The sequence below is a fragment of the Actinia tenebrosa genome, unplaced genomic scaffold (assembly GCF_029948245.1).
Source record: "Actinia tenebrosa isolate PJP-AT-01 unplaced genomic scaffold, QUT_ActTen_1.0 PGA_scaffold4__44_contigs__length_22323623, whole genome shotgun sequence".
Classification (NCBI taxonomy): domain Eukaryota; kingdom Metazoa; phylum Cnidaria; class Anthozoa; order Actiniaria; family Actiniidae; genus Actinia; species Actinia tenebrosa.
In genome coordinates, this window is record NW_028292581.1 from 8,611,510 (window position 1) to 8,637,205 (window position 25,696).

General features: G+C 38.7%; 2 protein-coding genes across 2 annotated transcripts in view; one reads left to right on the top strand and one right to left on the bottom strand.

The window, feature by feature from the left end:
* The window catches only part of LOC116296722 (uncharacterized), a 52,480-nt gene extending 46,941 nt beyond the window's left edge, over window positions 1–5,539 (bottom strand). Inside the window, exons 1-6 of the mRNA XM_089036202.1 lie at window positions 5,417–5,539; window positions 3,246–3,659; window positions 3,104–3,151; window positions 2,342–2,523; window positions 1,257–1,473; window positions 248–503 (exon numbers count right to left, since the gene is read on the bottom strand). Coding sequence (XP_088892328.1) covers window positions 248–503; window positions 1,257–1,473; window positions 2,342–2,523; window positions 3,104–3,151; window positions 3,246–3,659; window positions 5,417–5,474 — 1,175 coding nt within the window. The 5' untranslated portion in view covers window positions 5,475–5,539. The remainder of the gene's footprint in view (window positions 1–247; window positions 504–1,256; window positions 1,474–2,341; window positions 2,524–3,103; window positions 3,152–3,245; window positions 3,660–5,416) is intronic.
* Window positions 5,540–6,686: 1,147 nt separating this feature from the next.
* LOC116296723 (uncharacterized) overlaps window positions 6,687–25,696 on the top strand; it is a 66,019-nt gene continuing 47,009 nt past the window's right edge. Inside the window, exons 1-25 of the mRNA XM_031704789.2 lie at window positions 6,687–6,786; window positions 8,410–8,826; window positions 9,121–9,168; window positions 9,932–10,113; window positions 10,506–10,722; window positions 11,115–11,531; window positions 11,842–12,011; window positions 12,500–12,664; window positions 13,064–13,208; window positions 13,493–13,582; window positions 14,277–14,498; window positions 15,205–15,303; window positions 15,463–15,498; window positions 16,111–16,597; window positions 17,121–17,293; window positions 18,352–18,552; window positions 19,459–19,662; window positions 20,188–20,223; window positions 20,787–21,065; window positions 21,866–22,016; window positions 23,038–23,312; window positions 23,421–23,456; window positions 23,744–23,813; window positions 24,088–24,245; window positions 24,766–24,930. Of these exons, the coding sequence (XP_031560649.2) occupies window positions 6,729–6,786; window positions 8,410–8,826; window positions 9,121–9,168; window positions 9,932–10,113; window positions 10,506–10,722; window positions 11,115–11,531; window positions 11,842–12,011; window positions 12,500–12,664; window positions 13,064–13,208; window positions 13,493–13,582; window positions 14,277–14,498; window positions 15,205–15,303; window positions 15,463–15,498; window positions 16,111–16,597; window positions 17,121–17,293; window positions 18,352–18,552; window positions 19,459–19,662; window positions 20,188–20,223; window positions 20,787–21,065; window positions 21,866–22,016; window positions 23,038–23,312; window positions 23,421–23,456; window positions 23,744–23,813; window positions 24,088–24,245; window positions 24,766–24,930 (4,501 nt within the window). The 5' untranslated portion in view covers window positions 6,687–6,728. The remainder of the gene's footprint in view (window positions 6,787–8,409; window positions 8,827–9,120; window positions 9,169–9,931; window positions 10,114–10,505; window positions 10,723–11,114; window positions 11,532–11,841; window positions 12,012–12,499; window positions 12,665–13,063; window positions 13,209–13,492; window positions 13,583–14,276; window positions 14,499–15,204; window positions 15,304–15,462; window positions 15,499–16,110; window positions 16,598–17,120; window positions 17,294–18,351; window positions 18,553–19,458; window positions 19,663–20,187; window positions 20,224–20,786; window positions 21,066–21,865; window positions 22,017–23,037; window positions 23,313–23,420; window positions 23,457–23,743; window positions 23,814–24,087; window positions 24,246–24,765; window positions 24,931–25,696) is intronic.

The following is a 25,696-nucleotide window of genomic DNA, read 5'->3' on the forward strand; positions in this document are numbered from 1 at the left end:
ACAAAGCAAAGCAAAGCAAAGCAAAGCAAAGCAAAGCAAAGCAAAGCAAAGCAAAGCAAAGCAAAGCAAAGCAAAGCAAAGCAAAGCAAAGCAAAGCAAAGCAAAGCAAAGCAAAGCAAAGCAAAGCAAAGCAAAGCAAAGCAAAGCAAAGCAAAGCAAAGCAAAGCAAAGCAAACAACACCAACAACAAAAAAGCAAAAGGAAAAAAAAAGAAAAGAACAAAAGTGTCTGGTAGACTGCCGAGTACCTGTCATTCCAAACAAACAGCCCTTCTTTAGCAATGTCATTCAGGCCAAGCCAGATGTTCGAAGCTCTCAAATCATTGAGTAATTGAAGCAGGAGTGACTGTTCATCCTGGCTGTGAATACTTATCAATTCAGCCCCTTTGGTGTTCTTGCAGGAATCACTTGCTTTACTCCAAGTTAGAGCCTGAGCGGGGTGGGTACTGAATTGCAGACACGAGTCACCAAAGGGTACCCAATTTGCCGGACATAAGTTTTTACCTACAAGTGAAAGGAATTTACAGTCGAATTGCAAGAGTTTTTTTTCATAGAATTACAAATGTTTCAATCGGTTATGGTATGCCAGACTTTAGTTTCTTCCTTGTGCTCCTCGCTGATCTAATTCATTATTTACTTCCTCGATCTGGCCAAGTCGCAAATTACATCTGCAATGGGTCACTTGCATTACAGCGTCATTTACTACGACTACCAAGATCCCTTTCCCACTTTCTTTTGTTCAGTTAATTAGTACCAATAGACCCTTTTCGCGAATTCCAAATTACCGCTGTGTTGCTTGATTACAGACTCATTTGCTCAGGCTTAGCCTCGCATCAGTGTTTAAATATTCACAAATACCAACGGTAAAGTAAAGAATGCACGACTCCAACAATTCAAACACTTTGAAATTCGAGGGACCTTGACTGAGACACGTGAATATTCTACACAAAATCGAGGCTAAGCCTAAGTAAACGAGTCTGTAATCAAGGAACACAGCGGTAATTTGGAACTTGAAAAGGGTCTATTGTCTTACTATTCTCATGAAGAAATATCAATTGGAATAAGAAAGAAAATTCGCGAAGTATTTTGGTGGTGGTAGTAAAATGACGCCATCATGCATACGGGCTATCACAAAAATATGAATTACAAAGCCTGACTTGGGAAGTGATTTGAGAGTGATGAGATACCATGTTTTCCAATGATTCAAAACTCTGCTATATTACAAATTATACTGAATCTGCACATCCATCATCTTACCATAGGGTTTCTCGCAAATGTAGGTTCTTGGGTTACCGCAAAAGTTATCATTCCAAAAGCCACCCCAGTAGCCATTTAACATTTGAACACAATCTTCTCTTCCGCTAAAGTCGTTGGGTTCACCAGGAAACCAATTGGTGTAGTTGACAGGGGATTTGTCACCGATCCAAACGTACGTTCCTTCAACGGCTCGATCAGTAAGGCCAATCCACATAGGCTGTATGATTAAGAGCAAGTTTAAAGAATATTTATCTGTATGATTTTAGATTTTAGAATATAAAGTTTCGAACGCTGTGATTGTTCGAGCGAACATTGATGATGAGACGATATTCACTTCACTTTTTCAAGGACCGCGAATGGTTGAGAATAGAGAGTTTTAGATTGATTTTTTTTTTCTCCCCGCAAACGGTAAACGGCAAACGTGACCACGTTTTCATAGTTTTCCTTTATTTTACTTTACCTTTTACAAACCTTCTCACCAAGCGCAAATACTCTTTTGTTTTTCTACTACTTGGACTTTTTTGCGATTCTTTTTCAGTAATTTAAAAGAATTTTTTACTGGTCAACTGACGTTTCACGTTTGCCGTGAACGTAAATCTAAAACTCTCTAATAGCGGATATTGCAGTGTGCACGTGTGGTTGACATATTCGAACGAGAGATACAAAAGCAGACATAAAATCAATTTTATAATTTTTGCACACTGCAATATCCGCTATTCTCAACCATTCTCGGTCCTTGAAAATGTGAGGTGAATATTGTCTCATCATCAATGTTCGATCGAACAATCACAGCGCTCGAAAAAGAAACAAAGCCAGACCGTGTCATCCCTTGTACCGTTATTGTGAATTCCCACTGGGTGGTGAAGGGTTGTCGCGCGTGACGTGGATATTTCTCGTGGTCGTACCGTGTCGGATAAACTTTCTTTTTTTCTGTTCCATTTCTTTCTTCTTTTCTTTTTATGTCTGTTTTTCTTCATCTTATGGGTACATCAGTGGGTCTGATGCATCGCTTACTGAAAGAGTGCTGTTGAGATTTGCGCTTATTTGTGGCTATGTGTCAACCCTTAAGGCTCATGTAGTTTTACCTGGTTTAACATTCGTAGTCTGTAAGACAAATAGTGTTGTTCATCTGCATTATCCACCTTCACAAGATAACCTCCTGATTCACGGCAATCCTTCTTAGCTTCCCTCCATATCTTTACAACTGTGGAGAACTTGTAACAAGATGTTCCATAGCTTTCCCATCCCGCTCCGCAGTAGATAGGAGCTGATGAATAGAACGAAATACAAACAATATAAGAACGATCTCTGTGGGGAGGAAGAAGCGTCGACACTTATAGAAATGGAAAATGTTTAACAGATCACACGGACCTACAGATACAGTCAATACACTTCATGCACACTGCATTATTAACGAACGCCCCTGAGTTACATCACATGGACAAAAACAACAACAACAAACAAACAAATAAAAGCAATAAAAGTATTTTTGTAGTGGGTGCCCGCCCAAATCCTCACCTCTCTCGGGTGTTACATATACCTATTTCGGAAAAGGTGGTCGGAGCCAAAGGATATAGGCGATAGGAATTAGGTCCCTAGAAAGGCTGGGATAACTTGTGTTTCTGCTTCTCGTTCTCGTTAACAACACGTTAGTGCTTAGTGTTGAGATATTCAGTGTTGCTTGTCAATCAGTCAAAGAAACCTTCTCAAAAACCTCGATCTGATTCCTGTTTAAATGCATACCAATGATTCATTTCCGTCTTGAAATGACCTATCGTCCATCACCATTTCCTTTGGCTCCAACAACGTTTCTTGGAATAGGCATATGAAATATTAAGTCACCCCACCTGATGTTACTGGAGGTATAACAGTTCCTTGGGTTGGCCAAGGAGCTCCTGAAATGAAAAAGTAATTGATAAGTGATATGAGTATAACATCCGAGCAAAGCACAATATAAGAACATTAAGAAGGTGTTCCTTATAAATATACCTCTGAGTCTTTTGCAGATATAGCTATATTCATAGGCACAATATTCATCGTTCCAATAACCAGTGCTGGACACCAATTCCACGCAGTCTTCCCTTTTGAGGAAATTATTAGGCTCTCCCTTCCTCCAGTTGGTATAATTCGTCCCTTTGAGTCCATCGGTCCAGTTAAAGTAGCTCTCATTAGCTCGATCGTTGTATCCAATCCAGAAATGCTCATTGACAAACTGTCTCGTTTTGGAAGTGATGAAGTTCTGCTCATCTTGGCTAGCGATGCTGACTAAATGCCCTCCATAGGACTGGCATTTAATATCAGCGTCCTCCCAAGTCAGTCCTTTCACCGTCAAACTTCGAGCCACAAACTTGTAGCAGCTGTCTATGTTGGTTTCCCAGCCTGACGGGCAACTCTGAGCTCCGACTGTCATTAAAAACAAAGCAGAATAATTTAGATACAGCCGACTCCCCCAGTGGTTCTTTCTCCCCTCCCCCCGTTGTGCTATGCAATTCCTATCTACCAATTCAATAAAGTAAATACGGGGTCTAGTAAATAGCTGGCTCATTTTTACCTTCTCCTTTCTCTCCCCTTCCCTTACCCCAAAATACCGTAAAATCCCGGTTATTAACCCCCCACCCCCGGTTATAAGCCCCTCCCGGTTATAAGCCCTCCCGATTATAAGCCTTATCGCAAATATCCTTCCAGCTAAAAGGTCCCCCCTTCATCAAGGCTCCTCTTCATCCCGTACTACTTTTCCTCCCGGTTATAAGCTCCCAACCCACCTCCCTCGAACATAAGCCCTCCTGGTCATAAGCCCATCAAAAAACCTTTTACGACCCAGGGCTTAAAACCGGTATTCTATGTTATCTATATACGGGAAGCACGGGTAGCGTAGCGGCGAGAGCGCTCGCCTCTCTCCAATGCGGACCGGGTTCGAGTCCCGGGTTCGAGTCGTTTGTTGGTACCCTCCTGTGCTTTGAGGGTTTTCCGGGTTCCCCGGCTTTCCTCCCTCCGCAAAAATCAACTCCTAAATTCCAATTGGAATTACAGTGGATGAAGAGCTACTTGTAGAAATGCCACTGCCAATGCCACCCATTTATTTATTTATTTATTTATTTTATTTTTATATAAAATGCGCACCACCAAGCAAAAAAGAAGGACGGAAACGGAAAAGGAGGACCGATTGATCTGTTACTTTTTCTTTTGCGTTCCCCCCATTTTAATGGGGCCTAGCATATTTTTAGCAAGCGAAATAAAACGCATATTAAAAGTAATATAGGTCACAATTTTGCTTTGAAGATTGTTCGAGTTTGACCTGTGAATGTTTTCTTCACCCATGGAACTCGACCGCGCGTATTACGTTTCACATGTATATAAATATATGCAGGGCAAATCTTGTAATAGAGAAAGCGAATTAAACCGAATTATACCTGAACTAAACCATTCAAATAATGTATGCCTTCAACATGTTTTACTCGGTAAAGATTCTTGTTTTTATATCTTAGAACGGGAGTAGCTTAGCTAACAGCATTCAATACGCTGCCTACTTTAGCGATGTCAAGCCTAAGGATTCTGTACCATGCGCGGAGGGGACCGTAAATCTGCTTGAGAAAATATACTAATAGTCACCTAAGTTTTGTGTTCAAAATAATCAAACTAGTTAGACTCTTTAGATGACCATATTGATCATGTTTTGAGCCAAAGAAAACTGTTAATGCTATTATTGTACGCGCTTTTAATTAGGTTAACTTTAGTCACGGTATCACGGTATCTGAGTACTGAGCAAAAATCATTTTGAAGAAACTCCCAGATGTAAAGCCAAATAGAAAACAAAATATGCTGCAAACACGTCCAGAATACACATTAGGATCACCGTTACTAAAATGAGGAAGCAATCGCTTTGACAATCCTTAGAATTGCTAGTCCCGAAATTGTTAATCAAACCATCTAAACTGTTATCGTATTTCCTCCGATTTCGCTGTACAAACTATTTTAAGTAAAAACGCTTTGTGAGATGACTGATGCACGATAATCTGTCGAGGCTTGTTCTTTTAATCCCAGGTTGGTACCACCTCCGTGCGAAACAATGGTAGGCGTTTTGAGGCCCACAGTATGGGACACTAGACGAGAAGTCTTTGCAGAAACACATGACATTCCTGGTCAGATTATTATGAACTTACCGGAGTCGAGCAACATAAAGACAAGCAAAGGAGCAACGCAATGTAAAATGAACACCATGATGCAAGTCTGTACTCCCAGTCTTGCTGCTGAGAGCTACAGCGAGTTCGATTCTGGGCTCATTGAACCTAGTTCTAGAGTTACTTACTATAGTTCACGGCCGTAACCAAGCAACCGAAAGATTTGGGGATCGACTGTCTATTATAATGATAGATATGATACCTGATCATTTGAAATTTCAAGACCTGACAGATTTTTTATTTATGATTTATTTATGATCTATACTGCGCTCTTTTTCATATGAATATGATCAAAGGCGCTTTACAATGAGTTTTGAATGAGAGCAGGTCAGTATGAGGTGTAGTCACTTTTACGTCCCTCCGATATTGGTTAGCGGTATTGAGGAAGTGTGGAGAAACGGGACCGCCATTTAAAGGGGTCATCCCAGCACTTGAAAGATCAACTTTCCCCCAGTTATTTTAAGACCCTGAGTGTTTGGTCTGGCCGTTCCAGTCCAGCCGACAAGGCTTTAGTGAACCCAGCGTTAAAGAAACTCGGAAAGGAAACTCAGGAAAGAAAGAAAAAAATTAAAGAGCGAACGAAGAAAGGCGAAAAAAACAAAAAAACAAAAAGCAAAAAACAAAAAACAAATGAATGAATGGTTGGAAAAATACAAGAAATGGAATCTGGCGGAGTAATAGTGAGTGTTACAAATATTTTTGCAGCTATCATCTGTAAATTATATCATGTGTTTCACACTTTTCCACTTTTTTCACTAAAATCCATGATCCTTTCCTGGACCAGAAATGCGCTAACCGATTGGGTTGGGGCCGGCAAACCATATTCGAACAATTTATGGAATGAATATTTTACTCAGTTAACTAGGAATGATAATGATTCAAACTAAATAAATCCCTTTTATATGATGATAAAATACATGATTACATTGGATAATTATTTTATTAAAAAGATAATTTATTAATTTATGATTTTTAGGAACGAAAATTAAGAAAATTTTGATTTTACCAACACTTTGGTCAACTATTTGTTAAAAATTAGTTATTCCTGTTTTCTAAAGAAGGTTAGGTCATACTAGGTTTCGTATTTCTTGTTCATCGAACGAAAATTAAGAAAAATTTTGATTTTATCAACACTTTTGTCCACAACTTGTTAAAAAGTAGTAAACGGAAGGTAGGTCATACTAGGTTTCGTATTTCTTGTTTATCGACCTTACGTCACATGCATTCCGTTGCAAGTCACAAGACGGTACAAGGTAACACCAGACACAGCGGTTTTACAGAGGAGGTGTGAGCGATGGACCGTTTGGCTGTCTTAGCTACTTTTTCCTTCTTTTTCATTGCTCTCAGTTTAGGTAAGTACGAAATATATTAGCATAGAGATACTCATTGCTGAAGACTAGGTGATTTTTGGTACGGAATGGGTAAGCACGTGTAGATTTCAGAGCTGTGTTGGATTGCACTCCGTCCCAACTCGTGAAAACACCGGCTTGCAAAAAAAAACATGTCAAAGCATATCTTTTGATCTTTATTACATAACGTCGAAATAGATTTCTTCACTTGGGACAAGATTTTTGTCATTTCTTTTTTTAAGTTACCGTAGTGTGGTATATCGTAGCTGAATTAATGTAAATTTTCTGCGGTCTGTTTACGCGACGTCATGATCTCCTGGATTACATTGCCTTTAAGCTGGCTTTTCCCCTAAAGCCCTTAATTTCTTGTCGCAGCCCGTCTAAATATATGTTCTAGTTGTTTTTGTTGTTATAATTGATCCACTATGATCTTTTCTTTTTATTAATTAATAACGTAGACTTACCCTAATTTTAGTCCTAGATCGAGACGACATGAGCCATGCACCTATGTATGACTAAAGTGTGAAGTCGGACATTAGCATAACAATATTTGTCAAATCCTTTAAGTCTAGATGAAATTAGAAGTTAGTTTTCGTTTCTTTAGGTAAATAAAGTTTAAATCTTTAAATATTTAGCTAGATATAATTTCAACAGTAGTTTTCTTGAATTATTCATTTATAAGCTTATAATCATAGAAAGTCTCACTACGCTATAATGCGAACTGAATGGCTAGATTTTCAGCTTATTCAAGTGCTCTTACCTTTTAATTAAGAAGTCAAACATATTCCCGTGTATTAAGAATATTGAAGTTCCTAATAAATTTGTGTTATTTTACATTTATTTTGCAATAACAAAGAGCCACTGGAGCGAAATATGTGAAAGAATAAAATCCACATGGAACTTAAAGACTTGACCGGAAGTGGTCGGTAAGGGGCACCGTTCTGCACACACTCGAAAGTCAGAGTTATCTTTTTTACGTGAAGCTATTTTTGTCGTTAAAACCCTTTTAAACCGCAACTACAATGGCATTAGAAAATTCAAATTTAACCAGCCGACCTCAGCTCGACGACAGCTCGAGCAAATACATCTCGACCGGATTAGATTAAAGGTTTTGGTACTCAACCGGATGTCCAAACCCAGCCAATCACAGGTCGAGTGCGCACACGCGGAATTTTTGGCGCCAAATTTCCGTAAAGGATAAAGAGTGACTAGAGCTTATTCTTTTCTTTTTGTTTATGACTGTTTTAAATCTTCTCTTTAAATCTTGCATATTTTAATACCAAAATACTGCAACAAATTTCTTTATGCTGCAAGAATCAAAAAGAAAAAAAATTAGAAGTTGACGGAGCGTTTTATAAAATCGTTGAATTCCCTCACGTTTAATATAAGAAAATGGAAGGTTCTAGTTCATAGTCGCTTTTACAATGTTTATGTCTCCGAGCCCCTCTTAGGTAAGCTTTTTGCAACTCATTGTAAACCACATGGACAAGGTACTGAATATTTTTTTCTTTATCTTATTTCTATTTATTTTTATTTTTTATTGCAGAATTACGGTTATTTTATTTTGTTTATTTCGTATTTTATTTCTAGTGTACGTAAATATTTAAAAGTTCCTTTGTCTTTTAGCCTCAGCAGCTGACAATTGTCCACAAGGTTGGAATAACTTTCGTAGCTTTTGCTACAAATTCTCATTCACAAGTTTAACTATACGTGGCAAAAGCTGGGAGGATGCTGAGAATACCTGTCAATCATTTGGGGGCCATCTTGCAAGTGTAACTAGCCAGACAGAACAAAACTTTATTTCTAGTTCTATACAGAAATATAGTAATGATCACTTCTGGATTGGTTATAATGACCGAGCCAATGAATCCAATTTCAATTGGACTGATGGCTCTAATCCAGGTGCATACAAAAACTGGAGGAGGAATGAACCTAATAACTTTAAGAACAATGAAGATTGTGTGGAGTTGCTCTTTTCTGATGGCAAATGGAATGATGATGATTGTAAAAAGTTGTATGGCTTCATTTGTAAGATAAAATCAGGTAATTAATGTGTTGTATACCCTAGAATCCTAGTTATAAGCCCTGGGCTATATCAAGGCTTATGAATTGCAGTAAAATAGGTCTAGAATGGAGAGGAAAGTTTTCTTCTTTTTCATTATCTTCCCAGTCAATCCTGCATCAAAGAAATAAAACTAAAATACCAGAAGTGGGCTTATAACCAGGGGAAGGGGGGGGGGGGGGGGGGCTTAAAACTGGAAGGATGTTTGTGTAGCAAAATATATTGTGAATGATGCACAATAATTTACAAGTTGACTATATATTTTTTGTTTAAAGGTGTGCCTATTCCAACGCAGCCCACATTACAGCCACCAACGACACTAAGTAAGCATTTAAAGGGGGAAATTTTGCTTTGATGACATAAGAATATAGAAGTTTTATTTTTATAATGTATCAGTATAAATCACACAGAGGAAAATGCACTTATGCCATAAAGGTGCTAACACACAGTGCAACATTGCATGCAACATTGCATGCAACATTGCATGCAACATTGCATGCAACATTGCAAGCAACAAATTTGAATTGGGGTGACACACATTGCAACAAAATCATGCAACATCACTTGTGTCAACCTGCTATGTTAAGATATTTGGTCAGCAGTTATCAATTTGGTGCAAGCTGATTGCCTTGAAATTTCAAGATGTTGCAGGTAATTTTGCAGCCATGTTCACATGATGAAATTTGTTGCGTGCAATGTTGCAAGAGTAGAGCTCGATTCAACTTCAGATTTGTTGCATGCAACGCTGCATGCAACAAGTTTGGGATAGACATGCTGCAACATTCCTGCTGCATGCAATGTTGCATGCAATGTTGCACCATGTGTCAGAACCTTAACAATCCCTTCACACCAGTCAGAATGGGTACTGTTAAGTCTCTCACATCAAACTTCAGTTCTGCAGTTCCCAAAATGAGTTAGAAATTTCAATTCCACTTCAATGGACACTTTATTCTCTATGCCTGATCTTACGCATGCATACTACATAATAGGACAATGTCATGCGCAGTACACTATGACTTGGCAGAAAAGAGGTTTCGACAATCTATTGTTTTACTCATTTCATTTACATATCTTTTTCTTATATAGCTCCACTGTTTTGTGATGCGGGCTGGAAACATTATGGAACCTCATGTTATAAATTTAACCTGGTTAGACGTAAATGGGTAGATGCAAGAACTGATTGTCATCAGTCAGGTGGTTATCTGGTGAAGATTGATGATTCTGATGAGCAGCACTATATTACATACACCATGAAAACAATATCACAGGCAAGAATCATTATCATCATTTCATGTCATAGTTGGCTTACAGCTCAAAGCTCAATCAAAACTGACCACAGATAATGATTGTGTTTGCATACTTTTGTTTCTCCGGCAAGATCCTCTTTTAGCATTAAGATAAAGCAAATCCTGCATTGCTGATTGGATGAAGGCCAATTCAAAAGTATGTACGTGAATATTGGTGGTCAAACGTTTGAGCTTGCGTCATACTATAACATTACCATATTGATAATTTTTTAATATCAGATGTAAGTCTATGTGGACATCATGTCTAGCCATGCTTTGAGCAGCTGTCTTTTAGCCATCATTTATATAGCTGTAGTGAGTTGCAATATTTCAAGCCTGTGTAGCCAATCTAATTAGTTTATTTTGTTTTACAGAGTATGTGGATTGGTCTAAATGATCGTGCTGTTGAAGGCATTTACATATGGGAGGGAGATCTGACTGTCAAGAACTACACAAATTGGTACTCTGGAGAACCTAATGACCATGCTGGTAATGAAGACTGCATTGCAATATACAATGGTATTTTAGCTGGATACTGGAATGATGACTATTGTGACTTTACAAAAGGATACATCTGTGAGAAGCCAAATGGTAAGAAAAGAATGATATGTACATGTACAGTAACAAATACCATAGAAAAATAGATATGTTGTAGTCTTTAACAGGACTGGCAGAACCTGTGGGCTGTGGGGGCTTTAGCTCCCTACCCCCAATTCCCCACCCCCCTTACCCCCTAACCTTCTAACATTTTTTTACAAAAATGACATCTTAATCTTATTTTGTCCTAGTTTGAGTTTGGTTATGAAGAGATTAGTACCCCCTCAATGTGCTCCTTAGCCTGCCCCCCTACTTTAAAAAGTGCTCTGCTGCTGCCCCTGCCTAGCTAGTCCTTAACTTTCTAATCTTGTGTTTTATCAATTTTACATTATATGTTTTTGTCTCAGTTTCAAAAACACTAAAACTATTTTTTTACAACATTTTAGGCCAAAACTTGTGTCCCATTAACTGGGTGCCTTATGATAACTCCTGCTACCAGTTGAACACCCACCCAGGGCAGTCATTAAATTGGCAGCAAGCTGTTAATGCCTGCCGAGTAATCCAGGGATCAGATCTTGTCAGTATCCACACATCTGGTGAACAGTTATTCCTGACCAACCAGCTTAATGACTTAAAATCTAAGAATGTGTGGATAGGATTGAATGATGTTGTCAAAGAAGGATCATTTGTATGGAGTGATAGGTCTGCTTATGATTACAAGAACTGGGGAAGAAATGAGCCTGGTACTGGTTGGAGTGGAATTACCAGAGATTGCTCACAGCTTATAGTCGATTCACAGAATGGAACATGGGGAACCACCTACTGTACCAATAGAAACCCTTATGTCTGTAAAATGCCAAGGGGTAAGTAGGACCTCATTACTGGCACAGTGAGAGGGGGGCATGTGCCCCCCCTCCCCCCCTAAAATTTGCTTTAGACATCAAAATTTAATTAATTCATGCGGGATTGCTGTGGCTGTGGATTTGATAGGGAAATGGTACACCTCCCCCTATATCCCCTCCCCCCTTTATAATCGATAGCTCCCCCTGCTAAATATTGCATAATTGAAGAGAGAGGAAAGTTGGGATGGAAATGAAACTGTCAATGCTGGTTAGTGTTAATTGATAGTTAAATCCTATTTTCTATTTTCTATACGTTTTTAATCAATTACAGTTTCCATGAAATGCAATGCACCATTTGGCCTCGCAAACTACTTAATAGGAGACTCTCAGATCAGTGCATCAAGCAGTAGAGATAGCAACTCATTGCCCAGTCAAGCAAGACTTATGCTTCAGCCCTCTGGCAGTTTAACAGGATCTTGGTGTACTGCTAACAACCAGAAGGTTTGGGAATCTTTTCTTCTTTGCATGCTGTCAAGAGGAAAAAAATTGAAATATATCAAATTTGCATAAGTGGGATATAGATAAGATAATTTTGTTCTCTGATTCTATAGACTAAATGTTTTGAAGCTCAGCCATGCATTATCTCTCACAATCTTTTAAACTTGATTCAACTTTAGATTTTTTGATATACCATGAGACGACCTTCAGCATGATCTAAATCAGGGTGTGGTGAACCCGCAGATAGAATTACATGTTGGGTTTTGCTAAGGAATAAAAAATTAGAGAAACTGGAGAAAGATCCTCAAATCTAGGAAAAATACCCAACAATTTATACTCACTTCTGAGTCAAGGTATCAAATCCAAGAGGTGTGACACTCCTGTCCTACTACTATGCCAGCCTTGCCCCATTTTCAATGGCCTAGCTTCTCTATATACTAATGATACTAATACTAATAAATGATTGATATTGTCTATTTTGGCTATTTCAGGGTGAATACTTGCAGATAGACCTGGGTCTCAACAGACGTATTGCTCATCTAGCTCTTCAAGGCCGGCCAAAGTCTACTGACTTTGTGAAATCGTTTTACATCACATATGGAAATGATGGACTCACATTTATTACCTATGGCCAAACTCCAAAACAGAATTTCAAAGTACGTAGAGCATTGTTGTTAAAGGGGTTCAGTTTTTGATTGGTTAACCATTCAAAATTCGAGTGAAGCACTGATATAGATATGATATGTACTATTAGAAAGGACAAAAGTATTCCCAGTAGATTTGAATTGGGTAAATCAATGCGTTAGCCAAAACGGTCTATTGGGACGTTTCCCAATCAAAATGTGCTCTTAATACAGGGGGGGGATGCCCCCATCAAAATTTTGGTTCTCAGTCATAGTTTTACAGGGCATGCGTCTGCAATCAAACAAAACAGCGGTCATTATCACATAGTGTTAAATATGATATTTCAGTGCCCCCCCCCCCCCCCCCCCAAGATTTTTAGCTTCCACCACCCCTGTGATGAATACTTTACTCATAGAAATCTCTTCACACAGGAACTCAAAGGAAATGTTAATGCTGATACCATAGCAGACATTATGCTCAATGAGCAAATAAGCGGTAGATTTATCAGGATCTACCCACAGACCTGGAACAACAATATTTGTTTGAGGGTAGAAATCTATGGATGTGAAGGTCAAGGTAATGTGATGTCAAAGAATCAAACATCAAGCATTCTCTGTCAGTATTTTATCAGTTAGGAACTACACATCAAGTGTTCAATCATTCTTCTCTTCTCTTCTCTTCTCTTCTCTTCTCTTCTTTTCGTTTCGTTTCGTTACGTTTCGTTACGTTTCGTTACGTTTCGTTTCGTTTCGTTACGTTTCGTTTCGTTACGTTTCGTTTCGTTACTTTTCTTTTCTTTTCTTTATTTTTTCTATTCTTATGTTAATTCTATTTCAAAACTTCGTTTTGCATATTTCTAGCATCTTCAAACAAGTGTGATAGTGGGTGGGAGGAAGGACCAGACAACACTTGTTACCAGTTCAATACAAACATCCTGAAGATGTGGGCAGGTTAGTATACTTATATTCATTTATTTCTAAATATTCATGATAACTCAATTTGAATTTTTTGGATTTGGGTTTGGGCACGGACCCTCACCACTATGTAGGTTCATCCCTGGGGTCGCGGGCTCGATTCTCGACTTAATCGCTTATGTCAGTTGGATTTGTTTGGTGTATTGTTCTCTTAGTTGCGACGATAGTTTTGCTCCTTTCTTAACCTTCTACGATAGGATCTCCGTTTTTTCTTCCTCGAGCTCCGTAAAAATCAGCATGTGTGTTAAGTGTTGTGTGTTGTAAAAAGTAAATGTAGTGGTAGTGTGTGTAGATAGATAGATGGATAGTTAGATAGATAGTTTATTACAAATAGAATATACAGCCTTTCGACTGAATTACACTATAGCATTACAATAAAATATAATATAAGAAGAAAAAAATACATATAGCCCCTAAAAATTTGTAAATTAAGCTAAGACACTAAAGAAAAAAAAAAAAAAAAAAAAAAAAAAAAGAAAAAGCGCGTTAATAAAACTTGCCTGGCACCTTTTAGTGTGCCACTTATGGCGAACAAACTTATGACTAGATCTTAGATTATACGAGCAAACGCGTTCGGCCGGAAGAAGAGCTTGTGTAGCGAACCTTACGGAAGACCTCCTTAGGGGAGAAATTTGTCCTGTATTGAATTATTTTTTCATCTTTTTTTCAGATGCACGTGCTACATGCCGGAGTCAAAATGGTGATCTGTTGAGTATCGTGTCAAACAAGGAGAGAATCTTCATCGACAATAGAATAAAACCATTAGCCAGCTCTGTAAATTCAATGTGGATAGGTTTGAATGACAGAGAATCAAGCAAGCTGTTTTACTGGAGTGATCAAAGTCCATACCTTGTCACCAGATGGGATGCTGGCTATCCGAAGGATAATAACAGTAAGAATTAAAAATTCTCTCCCCCCCTCCACCATTACTTTTTTACAGTGCTTCACAATCACACGCGCCAAATCGTACAATTTTCTGTCCCGACAAAATAAGGTTTTGGTGGACGTCAATCAAAGTGTTTCTATGACATTGGGGATAATACAAAGTTCTCAGGAGCACGTACCTATGGAATGTCATGTTAACGCCTTGATTGAAGTCCACTAAAACCTACTTCGTCGCGACAGCAACCTACTGTACGATTTCGCGCGTATGATTGATAAGCGCTGTATAGTTGTCGTAATATAGGCCCCAGCTTTAGGGTAATGAGTAATGAAATAAAGTTCTTACCGTAAATATAATGTTTAATAAATAAAAATAATCCTTCAAATTTTATCGATATGAAGCCCTGAAACAATTTCTGGGCTGATAAAAGTCAGGGGGAAATGCATCGCTCTTTTATGAATAAAATAAAAAGGAATAGTGTTATGCAGTCTTTCCTGTTTAAACCAATAAAAAAACCCAGTAGCAATAGCCTTTTTACAGCCACTTCCCATCCCTCACCACTATTGGGGTAAATGCTCCATCCCCGTTTTCGCCAAGAAACGGCTGTAGCAACAGCGGAACAGCAACAATGGCAACAGCAGCTTCACAAACAACAATAACAACTAGAATGGCAAGGAAATATTATTAACTGAAAGTTACTTTTTCTTACCAACAGATTCTAAGTCATGCGTTGAGCTTGTACCAAGTCGCGCTGCGTGGAGAGATGTGGACTGTGGACAATACAAGCCATTTGCTTGCAAACGCAAACTGAAAGGTAACTAATTATCAAAGAAGTTAGAGAAAAGTTTTCCTGATTAAATGTAATGGTTTTGAACTAGGATAAACTTAGATGCTATATAACGGTTTTAGTAGACATTTTTAATGAAACTCTGAGCAGCAATAAACGTTCAGTTATTCTCTACTTTATTTACAGCAACACAAAACCAACCGATGTATTCCAGTACTGCAGGTAAGAAGGCTAAAATTGTACTTTTTTTGAAAAATTAAAAAAAACTATTACTGCATGTATCAGACGTAGAGTAGCAAAAAATCCCCTTACATGCCATGATCGGTATCTTAAAATTCAGACTGGATTACGAGGCTTTAGTAGTATGGTACTTCAAGTATGGTATAAACATTTGGATCTCCGAATACACTTTTATTGGTAGGAATAAATCAATGTATCATATATGACCTTTCGGCAATAATGAGAGCATTTTGGTGGAAATGCTAGTCAGTTCACTACTCAACAACGTTATAATCCAATCTACAGCACTGTTTTTATGCAATTTTGAGCCTCAGTATTGTGCTAGAATATTTGATATTTCGAACGTGGCCTCTTGGCCATCGATAGGATGGTAAAGTTATTAAATCATGGCGGTCTGCGGTTATTGCTAAGTGAAACGGCCAAAGACCACTCCCTCTTTACCTCTTCTCCCTCGCAACGACCGCACACTGCCAAGCAACGTATGTGATTTTTGTGACGTTAGAACAATCATTTATTTGATTCAGCTGAATACAGAAACGGTTCTTTATTTGGTGCGTGCTAGTAGATTGACATTTTACAATATTTTTGTTGCAGATTGGATTAGCGCAACTAGTGCCTACTGGCCTTTGAACCAAATAGTCAAGGGCAAAATACTTGGAACGTCCACGGGGACTGTAAAGGGAAGTATCACGCAACCAGACATACTGCAAAACAGCAAAGATGTCTTGCAATTTGCCGGTTATAACTCTTACATAGATGCAGGAGACTTCCCTAATCAGTGCATCAGCGATGCAGAAGCTTGCACTAAAGGTGTAACCGTGTCTTTGATCATCAAATTGGATACCAATGCTGCTGGCTGGAGCGGAAAGATATTCCTTTTCGATTCTATTGGTGACGAGGCATTTTCCACGTCTAGAGGCTTTGCTATTTTTATGCAAAGTAGCAAACTCAAAGTCAGGGTGTTGACCACTAAGAAGTCTTGGACAAATAAACAGACACTGAGAGCTAATATCTGGCAACACGTCACTTTTACGTGGAGTACTGGTGCAGGTTTAAGGCTGTTTATCAACGGGTTGCAACGGTAAGCATCCTGATATCCTAATTGTACGATCCTACATTCGATCTTAAGAAAACGTTCGTCGCCCGGCTAGCTCAGTTGGTTGTGCATCGGACTTCAGTGCGGGAGGTCTTGATTCGAATCCCGGACGGACCAACACTCAGGGTCTTAAAATAACTGAGGAGAAAGTGCTGTCTTTGTAGAAATATTTACAAATGGTTAGACTTTCAAAATTGCTTGGATGACCACTTGAAATGACGGTTCCGTCTCTCTACATTTTACTGAACTAAAAAATATCAGAGGGACGTAAATGAACCACTGAGGTCGTAAAGAAAACCTGACAGTGACCACCCTCGGTGCCTATAACTTATACTAACCATCTCTCATGATTGTAAGAGCCATTTGGATTAAATTTATACAGAGAAGGCGCTAAAGAAATCATATATCATGGAATCATTATTCACAGCTTTATATGTATTATTGCTAGTATCAAAAGGGCTTTCAATAATATCTTATTTATCACTCTCATTTGTCACTATTATCCTAGATCTTCAGCTCCTTATGGAGCCCCCCAGTCTCATGATCACACGAACAACAATGTCGGTGTAACAATCGGCAGTAAGTCTACCCAGCAAGTCCAAGGCATTTACTATATGCGAGCATTAGCCGTGTGGAATAGAGAATTGAGTGCAGCAGAAATCAAGGACATTTACAATGCAGGTATATATATAAACTACCTTTAATTCATCCTCCCAGCAGTATACACGGAATAGCTGTCAGCCTAAATACTGGGCTCGGCTTTTGTGCGCTCCTAATATACCGCATTTTGAACTTGTTTTGGGTTCAGGTGATCTCGAATAGCGCGCAATGCATGATTTCCTGACTTGAAAAATAATCAATCCCTAACATGACCGCGCGCCTAGAGTCCTGCACGAAACATTGCCGTGAAGGACGCCATTTTGTTTTGAGTTGGATTTGAATATGTATTGTCTTGAAATTTAGTGCGAAATATTGGTGAAAAGAAGTCATAGCTGCACATTTGAAGTTTTTAGTAATGTTTCAAGTTATGTACAAGTAAAATTTTACAAGAAAAGCTTATTTTAAGTAAGTGTTTATCCGATTTTATAATTCGTATAGCCAACACAGTTAACCTCACAAAGTTTTTTGTTTCGAAAATGATTGAAAACTTGATAACGAGCTCAAATAATATGCTATTTAGTAGTAACGTGTATTTACGTGCCATTCTTATATGTGTTATGTTCTTGATTATTACCGATCCACACATATTTTTTGTTCTGCTTCTCGAGACGCGCAAAGGCCTATTGGGATTGATTCTTTTTCAGCAAACGCGATTCGCAATCTGATTGGCTAATCGATTTCCGTCAGATCACCTGGTTCGATCAACAACCTATGTTTCGAAGATTTTCTCCACGTTTTCCAGTTTCCTCCCTCCGCAAAATTGCACTCCTAATGTCCAATTCGATCATGAAACGAGAGCCACAGTTTTGTTAGCCACTGGCTATTAAGTGCTACCCTCGTGAAAACAAAGACGGGTCATCCCTACCAATAAAAAAACTTTCAAATTCCAATTCAATCTGACCTCAAGTGCTTTAGTCATGATTCTCTGCCTTGGAAGACTGAGCGATCGAATTATCTTTTAATTCTTAATTTTCTTGCCTTTTGAGTGGCTTAGCTTGGAAGTTACTCAAGAGTCAAAGTACTGTTCTTAAGTATATCTCAATCTATAGTGATTTTAAAGTGTTGCCTTGTTTTTATAGAATTCGGCAGCTGCAAATTTGGATGGAAAGAATTTGGTCAATTCTGCTATCAATTTAATTTTGACGAAAAAAATTGGGCGGCGGCTCGCTTGGAATGTCAGAAACGAGGTGGAGAACTGACCAGCATCAATTCACCTGTTGAACAAGCGCACATATCTCTTGAAGTTGGAAAATTCGGTCTTGGAAAATACGCCTGGATAGGTAAGCTCGTTCTGTTATAACATAAGAGATGCTGGACAGTGCTTGTTGTCGCCCTCTTTAGCATTGCTTTCGGCTGAACATGCAGCAAACGCACTACATGTTGAGTGGTGGTTAAAACGTCCAGTTTGTATACGTTGTACAACACGCTGTACACAAAGTACAACTGACGGAAACGAATCTCAGCGTTCCAGCGACTTGTACCGGATACGATATGAGCTACGCTCATGAGTTTCCCACTCCTGCGATGACCGTTGTTATACTTGTAGCTAGTGGAAATATATATTGCGCGACCATTGAAGCTGAGGCTAGTGTCAGCTGTAGTGTGATGACTAATGGTTATTCCTTCCATGTCCAATGAACTTCTCACTCATACGAAAGCCGTTTTTCAAATGTTTAGTATGCACCTATTTCAAATAACGTTGATCGGAAATCTGAAATGCGAGTACAATTCGCCAGGGCATGAGATCGCTCAAAGGTAATAGTAAACTTGTTGCGAACTAAATATAATCAGTGTGTTGAATCACTACTGAAATTGAAAAGGAATTCAGAAAACAAAAATTCTTTGCGAATCACTAGTTAAAAAAGCAAAACAGTTATCACTTTCCTTCATACTAAATTCACTGCTCACAATTCATGCCTAAGATTTTAGGTTTCAGATCTAAGACAGAGTTTTTTTGAAATAGGTGTACACATAGGAAATTGACATACAGAGTCCATACTTTTGTACAGTGTGATGACTATTCGTTCGGGAGGTATCCTTTTGATAAGTCACATACATTTAATACTTGATGGGTATGTTGCTTAATCATATTTTTGGTCGTGCTTGCTATACTGCACTGCATATGTGCCACATATATTATTATTAGATATTATTTGTCTATTAATCTATTACATTTTGTTGCCCAGGATTCCACGATGAAAATACAGAAAGCGCTTGGGAATGGTCTGATGGTACAACTCCTCGCTTCACAAACTGGTACAATCTTCAACCAGACAACTGGAGAAATATTGAACATTGTGGCCATACCTATGGTCAGTGGTGGGCTGCCGGAAGATGGAATGATATTGGTTGTTACTCCTCTTTTGCCTACATTTGCAAAAGCAAAAAAGGTATACTCGTTAGTTTGTCGCACGTAGATACGAGTACCATAGGAGGTATAAACAATCAGGGTAATAAGATAATTAAGGAGAGGGTGCTGCCATTGTAACTACATTTATACATGTTTAGACCTTCAAAGAACCAGCTGAAGGCGCTGGTGACGACCATCCTCATTACACGTGGTTAAACTACAGGGCCCACAATAAGCGAAAGCTTTGTGCTATCTCTACCCTCACAGGAAAAAGCAAAATAAAAATATGTTCACTACCACTGAGACTTGAGCAGTTTAAGTATGACCTTGAAAAGCTCAGTGCTGAATGCGTGCCTTGCCGAAAAAGAAAATTACACGTCGGCTTGAAGATATGAAGTCTATCTTCTCGCGATGAAAAATCTTTCACTCGTTTTTCACCACTCAAAGATAAGCTTCGTATATTCGCTCCACCGTGTAACATCATCCTTCTTTCTATATAGGGTTTTCTGTGTTGCTTAATATAATGAAATGGTGTAATTTGGTTTGTCGTTCATATTTTTTGCAGCTTACATACCCACTGGAGGTGTCACCCCAACATCGGGTACGTAGGTTTTTTTCTGTTAAAATATTACATATCAAGATTTGAATATTTTTATAAATTAACCATTATAAATCTCGCTTTCTGATTGGTTGGGAGCGCGTGCTTTATGAGAGCACACAGCACGCGCGCGCACTTTCAGTGGCATCATTCTTATCCAAAATAACGGTTATCGTAATTTGTATTTTATCAAAGAAATAAAAAACTTGCTGTGCTGTGTGGAGTTATAAAGCCCTTGGGGATTGACAGAACCGCTACGCGCCGTGCTTCTCCTAACACGTCTCTTGTGCTCTGCTAATCCCCGCGTGCATTATAACTGCACACAGCACGCGCGCGCGTTTTCTATCTCTTCAATAGGCCTCCGTTTTAACCAGTCGCTTAATTGGACCGCCTGTCAAAAGATTGCAAATAAATAAATTAGATTGAAGGTGATTCTATTGGATCGTCTAAGAAATAGGAAAGAACTTGGACTGATCAGACTTATAAAATTACTTAATGATGTTTCCAAAAGGAGAAGAAATAAAATAATGCAGCAGTCATGTATGTAATTTTATTGTTTTATGCAGCACCGACATCCAAAATCATCTGCGAACAGACTTCGAGCTTTATCAGCTGTCCTTCGCAGACTGTCATATCCGTCAAGTCAGCCAACTTTGGACGAACATCTGCTAACCAGTGTGGCCAAATTAGTCTCATAAATTGTCGCCTTGATGTACTAACCAAGATACAAAGCATGTGTGACGGTAAAACCTACTGCACAATAAGAGCTGATGTTAACATGGCTGGCAGTGATCCTTGTCCAACTATTCCAAAGTATTTAGAGGTCACCTACACTTGTAAAAAAGGTATTTCGCTATATTCTCGGATATTTTAGATAGGTAGATTAGGTGTTTAGTACTGTGATATGAACACGCTTTGAGCTGTAGAGAACAAGAGGATTCTACCCCAAATCGCGCCCCTGTGGAAATACGGGAGGCCTAACCGGGTGTTTTTAGTCTTGTTACTCGAGTGCTCTACAACAGAATATTTCAATATTTTACACTACAAAGACGCAACGTTTATTTACTTGATGAAGTGATGTTTTGACGATTATTCCTTGAGTGTCTCTGTCCTCTGATATCAACAACGTGGGCGGTCAATCAGTAAGCATTGTATCAATTATTTCATAATTGATTATATAATTTTTAAAAAGGATGAAAATACAGACTGTTGATAGCCGCAGGTCTATCTTTGTCAATCGTAAACTTTGAAGGAAAAGCATATTTTTACCATAACTTGGAAATTTCTCGCGCGCTGATTGGCTTAGAACCATTGTCGATTAGAGGCTAGACCTGCTTGTGCTTACGACATCCGTCACGCGCGTACTGAGCGAGCGGATGAAACGGCTTTTTCGAACTACTTACTTGTCTTTTTGTTCAATTTTTTCGACTTTGTTATGGTGAAAAAACCAATCAAAGTCAGTTTTCTATGGGTCTGTACTGTAATCGAACATGAAATGACGTCAAAAATGATCCAAACTTCGCTGCGTTCGTGGTTCCACTTGAGTTTGGATCATTTTTGACATCATTTCATGTTCGATTACAGTACAGACCCATAGAAAACTGACTTCCATTTGTTAAGCATACCATCTCAACTGTTTTTACAGGTCCATTAGCTACCCCTGGCTGTCCGGCAGGGTGGGAAAGATCCCCAGATGGTAATGTTTGCTATGGTCTCATCTTGGAAAAGAAAAGTTGGTTCGATGCTCGGGACACGTGCAGAAGTCATGGTGCCGAGTTAGTTAGCGTTCATAGTGGGTAAGTTAAGTATGAGCTGAAATTAAACAAGTCCACCCCTACTCAAAAGGTCTATAAAATACTGGATTTTCAAAAGACACTTTTCCAGAACCGCGGGAAGACTCATGGAAAATGGGATATGCTATACCCCAGTCATCTGCTCATTTTAATACGGCTGCAAGAATCCTAATCATTATGTTAAACAAAAGATTTTATCAACCTACATCACGGCCGCCGTGCCTTTTGATGGGAATGCTCGTAAACTACCTATAAAAAGAAACTCTAATTCAATCGACCTTCTATTAGCCATTCCGTGGTAGAGTTAAAGACTGGGTCGAGTGGTCGTATATTCGGGTCCAAACAAACAAAAGATCGCTAAAATCTTGCCACAACTTATTCCCAGGAGTTTTTCTCTATATAAACAGAAAATCCTGCTGCAAAGAAAAAAAAGCCACAAACACTGAAAAATGTCCGTAATTTTTCCGTAAAAATTGGACCCGGAGTCATTTTTCGTTTGAATTACGTCACACTTAACAGCTCTATTACACTGGAACTGTTCAAGTTTAGGCAATATATTTTTAAATGACGATCCAGCTCAGCTAGTCTTTACATATACACTTATTTAAAAAAAAGGTTGTCGGAGCCAAAAGAGATAGGCAATAGTATTCAAGACAGAAATGAATTCGAGAATACCTCTAAACACGAATAATCGAGGAGTTTAGAATGAATCTCAACACTAAGCTCTGTGTTCTTGACTAGAATAATGAGAAGAAACACTAGTCATTACAGGCTATCCTTGCTCTCGAAATCGCCTATCGCTTATCTTAGTTGGCTCCCGCAACTGACCTTTTTTAAAAATAGGTATATACTGCAAGAATAATAATAAGAATGATGATGATGATGATGATCTTTTTATTTATGCTTCAATTTGAGAGTAGCAGAGATTGCTAATACCTCCGAGTCCACTCACATGCACTAACACGACTTCCAAATATACTTCCAATACTCATACTCATTGCATTACCTCCTCTTAAATAATCAGATGGGAAAGTTCAATAGTGACAAGTCTGTTGGTGACATCGTGGGACGCCGGTGATATATGGATTGGGCTGAGTGACTTTAGTCAACGTGGGGTCTATCGATGGGCAGATAACAGCACTGTAGACTTCACTCATTGGTTTAACAGTGAACCAAACGACAGAGATCCTAAAGGCAGCTGTGTTCGAGCTACGATGACGTTTGGTACTAGAGACTGGATGTATTGGGTGGATGGTGACTGTAACAGCAATCTGGCTTTTGTGTGCAAAATGTTTAGACGTAAGAAGCGGATATTATATTCTACATCTCCAAAACTATTGTGCATGTGAATTTTTTTAATGAGGATTTTTTATTATTTAAAATTTTTTTTAATGTTTTTTTTTTCAGGAAATTTTATTCCTCCTACAAAGGCGCCTACCACAAGTAAGTTGAAACTACTCGCTACGCGTCGTGCTTCTCCTAACACTTCTCTCGTGTTCTGGCAATCCCCGCGTGCTTTTTTATAACTCCACACAGCACACACGCGCGTTTTCTATTTCTTCAAAACTCGCACGATCTTCTCGTACAATTCCAAATTGATAGATTCTCGTGATGCTTCGCCTAAAGGTTTGTTCAATTTTGAAAACTTTCAAATCGTACCTATCAATTCCGAATTGTACGAGAAGGGCGTGTAATTTCCTCTACTAATATATCCTGTTGTATGGTTTTAGTTCCTTCAGGTCCCTGCCCATCTGGATGGAGTACCTACATGTTTGGCTGCTACAAAGTCTTCATGCAACAGTAAGTCAAAGTATTTTTTTCTTAGGTAGCTATGTGCTTGATGTAATACGAGCTGTAGTGTAATTCTAGACAAATAACATTCATACAGCATTCATTCTTCATACTGTTTAGTATGTTCCATGCTGCTCTAGTGTTTTTGTTTTGAACCAGGGAATGAATCGCCAGAAATTTCCTGCAAACATCTATTTATTCGCACATATACTTGACGAAGTATGGTAAGAAAAGGCAAACAAACCGGTATTTCATAATATATTTCTTTTTTATATTACTTAAGGAAAACTTGGACGGCTGCTCGTGATTCGTGTTTTGGAATGGGAAGTAATACTAATCTCGTTAGCATTCGCGATGCAGCAGAAAACAGCTTTGTACAGACCTTAACTAACAACACTTTTGATACTTGGATTGGTCTGAATGATCGAGGAACCCTGTCAGGTACCGATGTTAATTGATTTTTTAGCTATTGGTTATTCAAGAAAATCGTCGATTTGGATTTGGATTGAGCGAAAAATTGCTTATCTGAGACAATAATGCTGCTGTTCTCGCTGGTAATCTAACAACCGACGAGCGGACGAACGAGCGAACGAATAAACGAACCAACGAGCAAACTTACCAACGAACCAATTAACGAACCAACGAACCAACCAAGGAACGAACCAACGAACGAACCAACGAACCAACCAACGAACCAACCAAGGAATGAACCAACGAACTAACGAACCAAGGAATGAACCAACGAACCAACGAACCAACGAACCAACGGACCAACGAACCAACGGACCAACGAACCAACGGACCAACGGACCAACGGACCAACGAACCAACGGACCAACGAACAAACGAACTAACGAACCAACGAACCAACGAAAGAAATGAATGTATTTTGTGTTAGAGTTAGTCAATAGTCTTATCTATATTGTTATGATAGTTTATTTTTGCTCCTTATTATGTTTAGGTCACATGTGGAGTGATGGTACTGCTGTTAGATTCACTAACTGGGGTCCCGCTCAACCTGACAGTCATTCTGGTCAGCAGCCTTGTGTAGTACTCAAGTCAACAGGTGTCTGGAATGACATAGGATGCTATTCGACTAGGCCCTACATGTGTAAAATGAGGAGACGTAAGTATTCCCATGTTTTGAATAGAAGGGTTTTTGTTTTACGCAGACACAAAGCTCAATGTTCGTACTGGAGAATTTGTAGTCACTGCAGATATACCTTTCTCTTTTGTAACAGGATTTATGATTTATACAGTATTGCTGTCGACTATAAAGATGGACTTTGTGTATTATTGTCTGAGTTTATTCTCCTATGCTCGGCGTATAAAATAAACCATAACACAAAGACACCTTTTTTGGTTGCGCTCATTTGCAAAGATTGCGAATAGACCCTTTTCGAGTTCCAAATTACCGTTGTGTTCCTTGATTGCAGACTCATTTACTCAGGCTTTGCCTCGCATCAGTGTCTAAATATTCACAAATACCAACGATAAAGTAAGAATGCACGACTCCAAAAATACAATCACTTTGAAGTTCGACGGACCTTGACTGAGACACGTGAATATTCTACACAAAATCGAGGCTAAGCCTGAGTAAATGAGTCTGTAATCAAAGAACACAGCGGTAATTTGGAACTCGAAGCAGGTCTATTGGTTCAAGTGTGGTTCAAATTTTTTCCGCGCATTTTTTGGTGTTCATTTGTTCAGGTTTAAATAACTTTGCTTGGGCTGTTTTAGGTAAATATTCGCGCCGTTTTTGCTGTTCATTTATTCTTGTTTGTACTACTCTGCATGGGTTATTTTAAGTAATTATTCGCGCCGTCTTTTATTCATTTATTCTTTTTTAAACTACTTTGCATGTGTGGATTTAGGTTAATATGTTCTTTCAG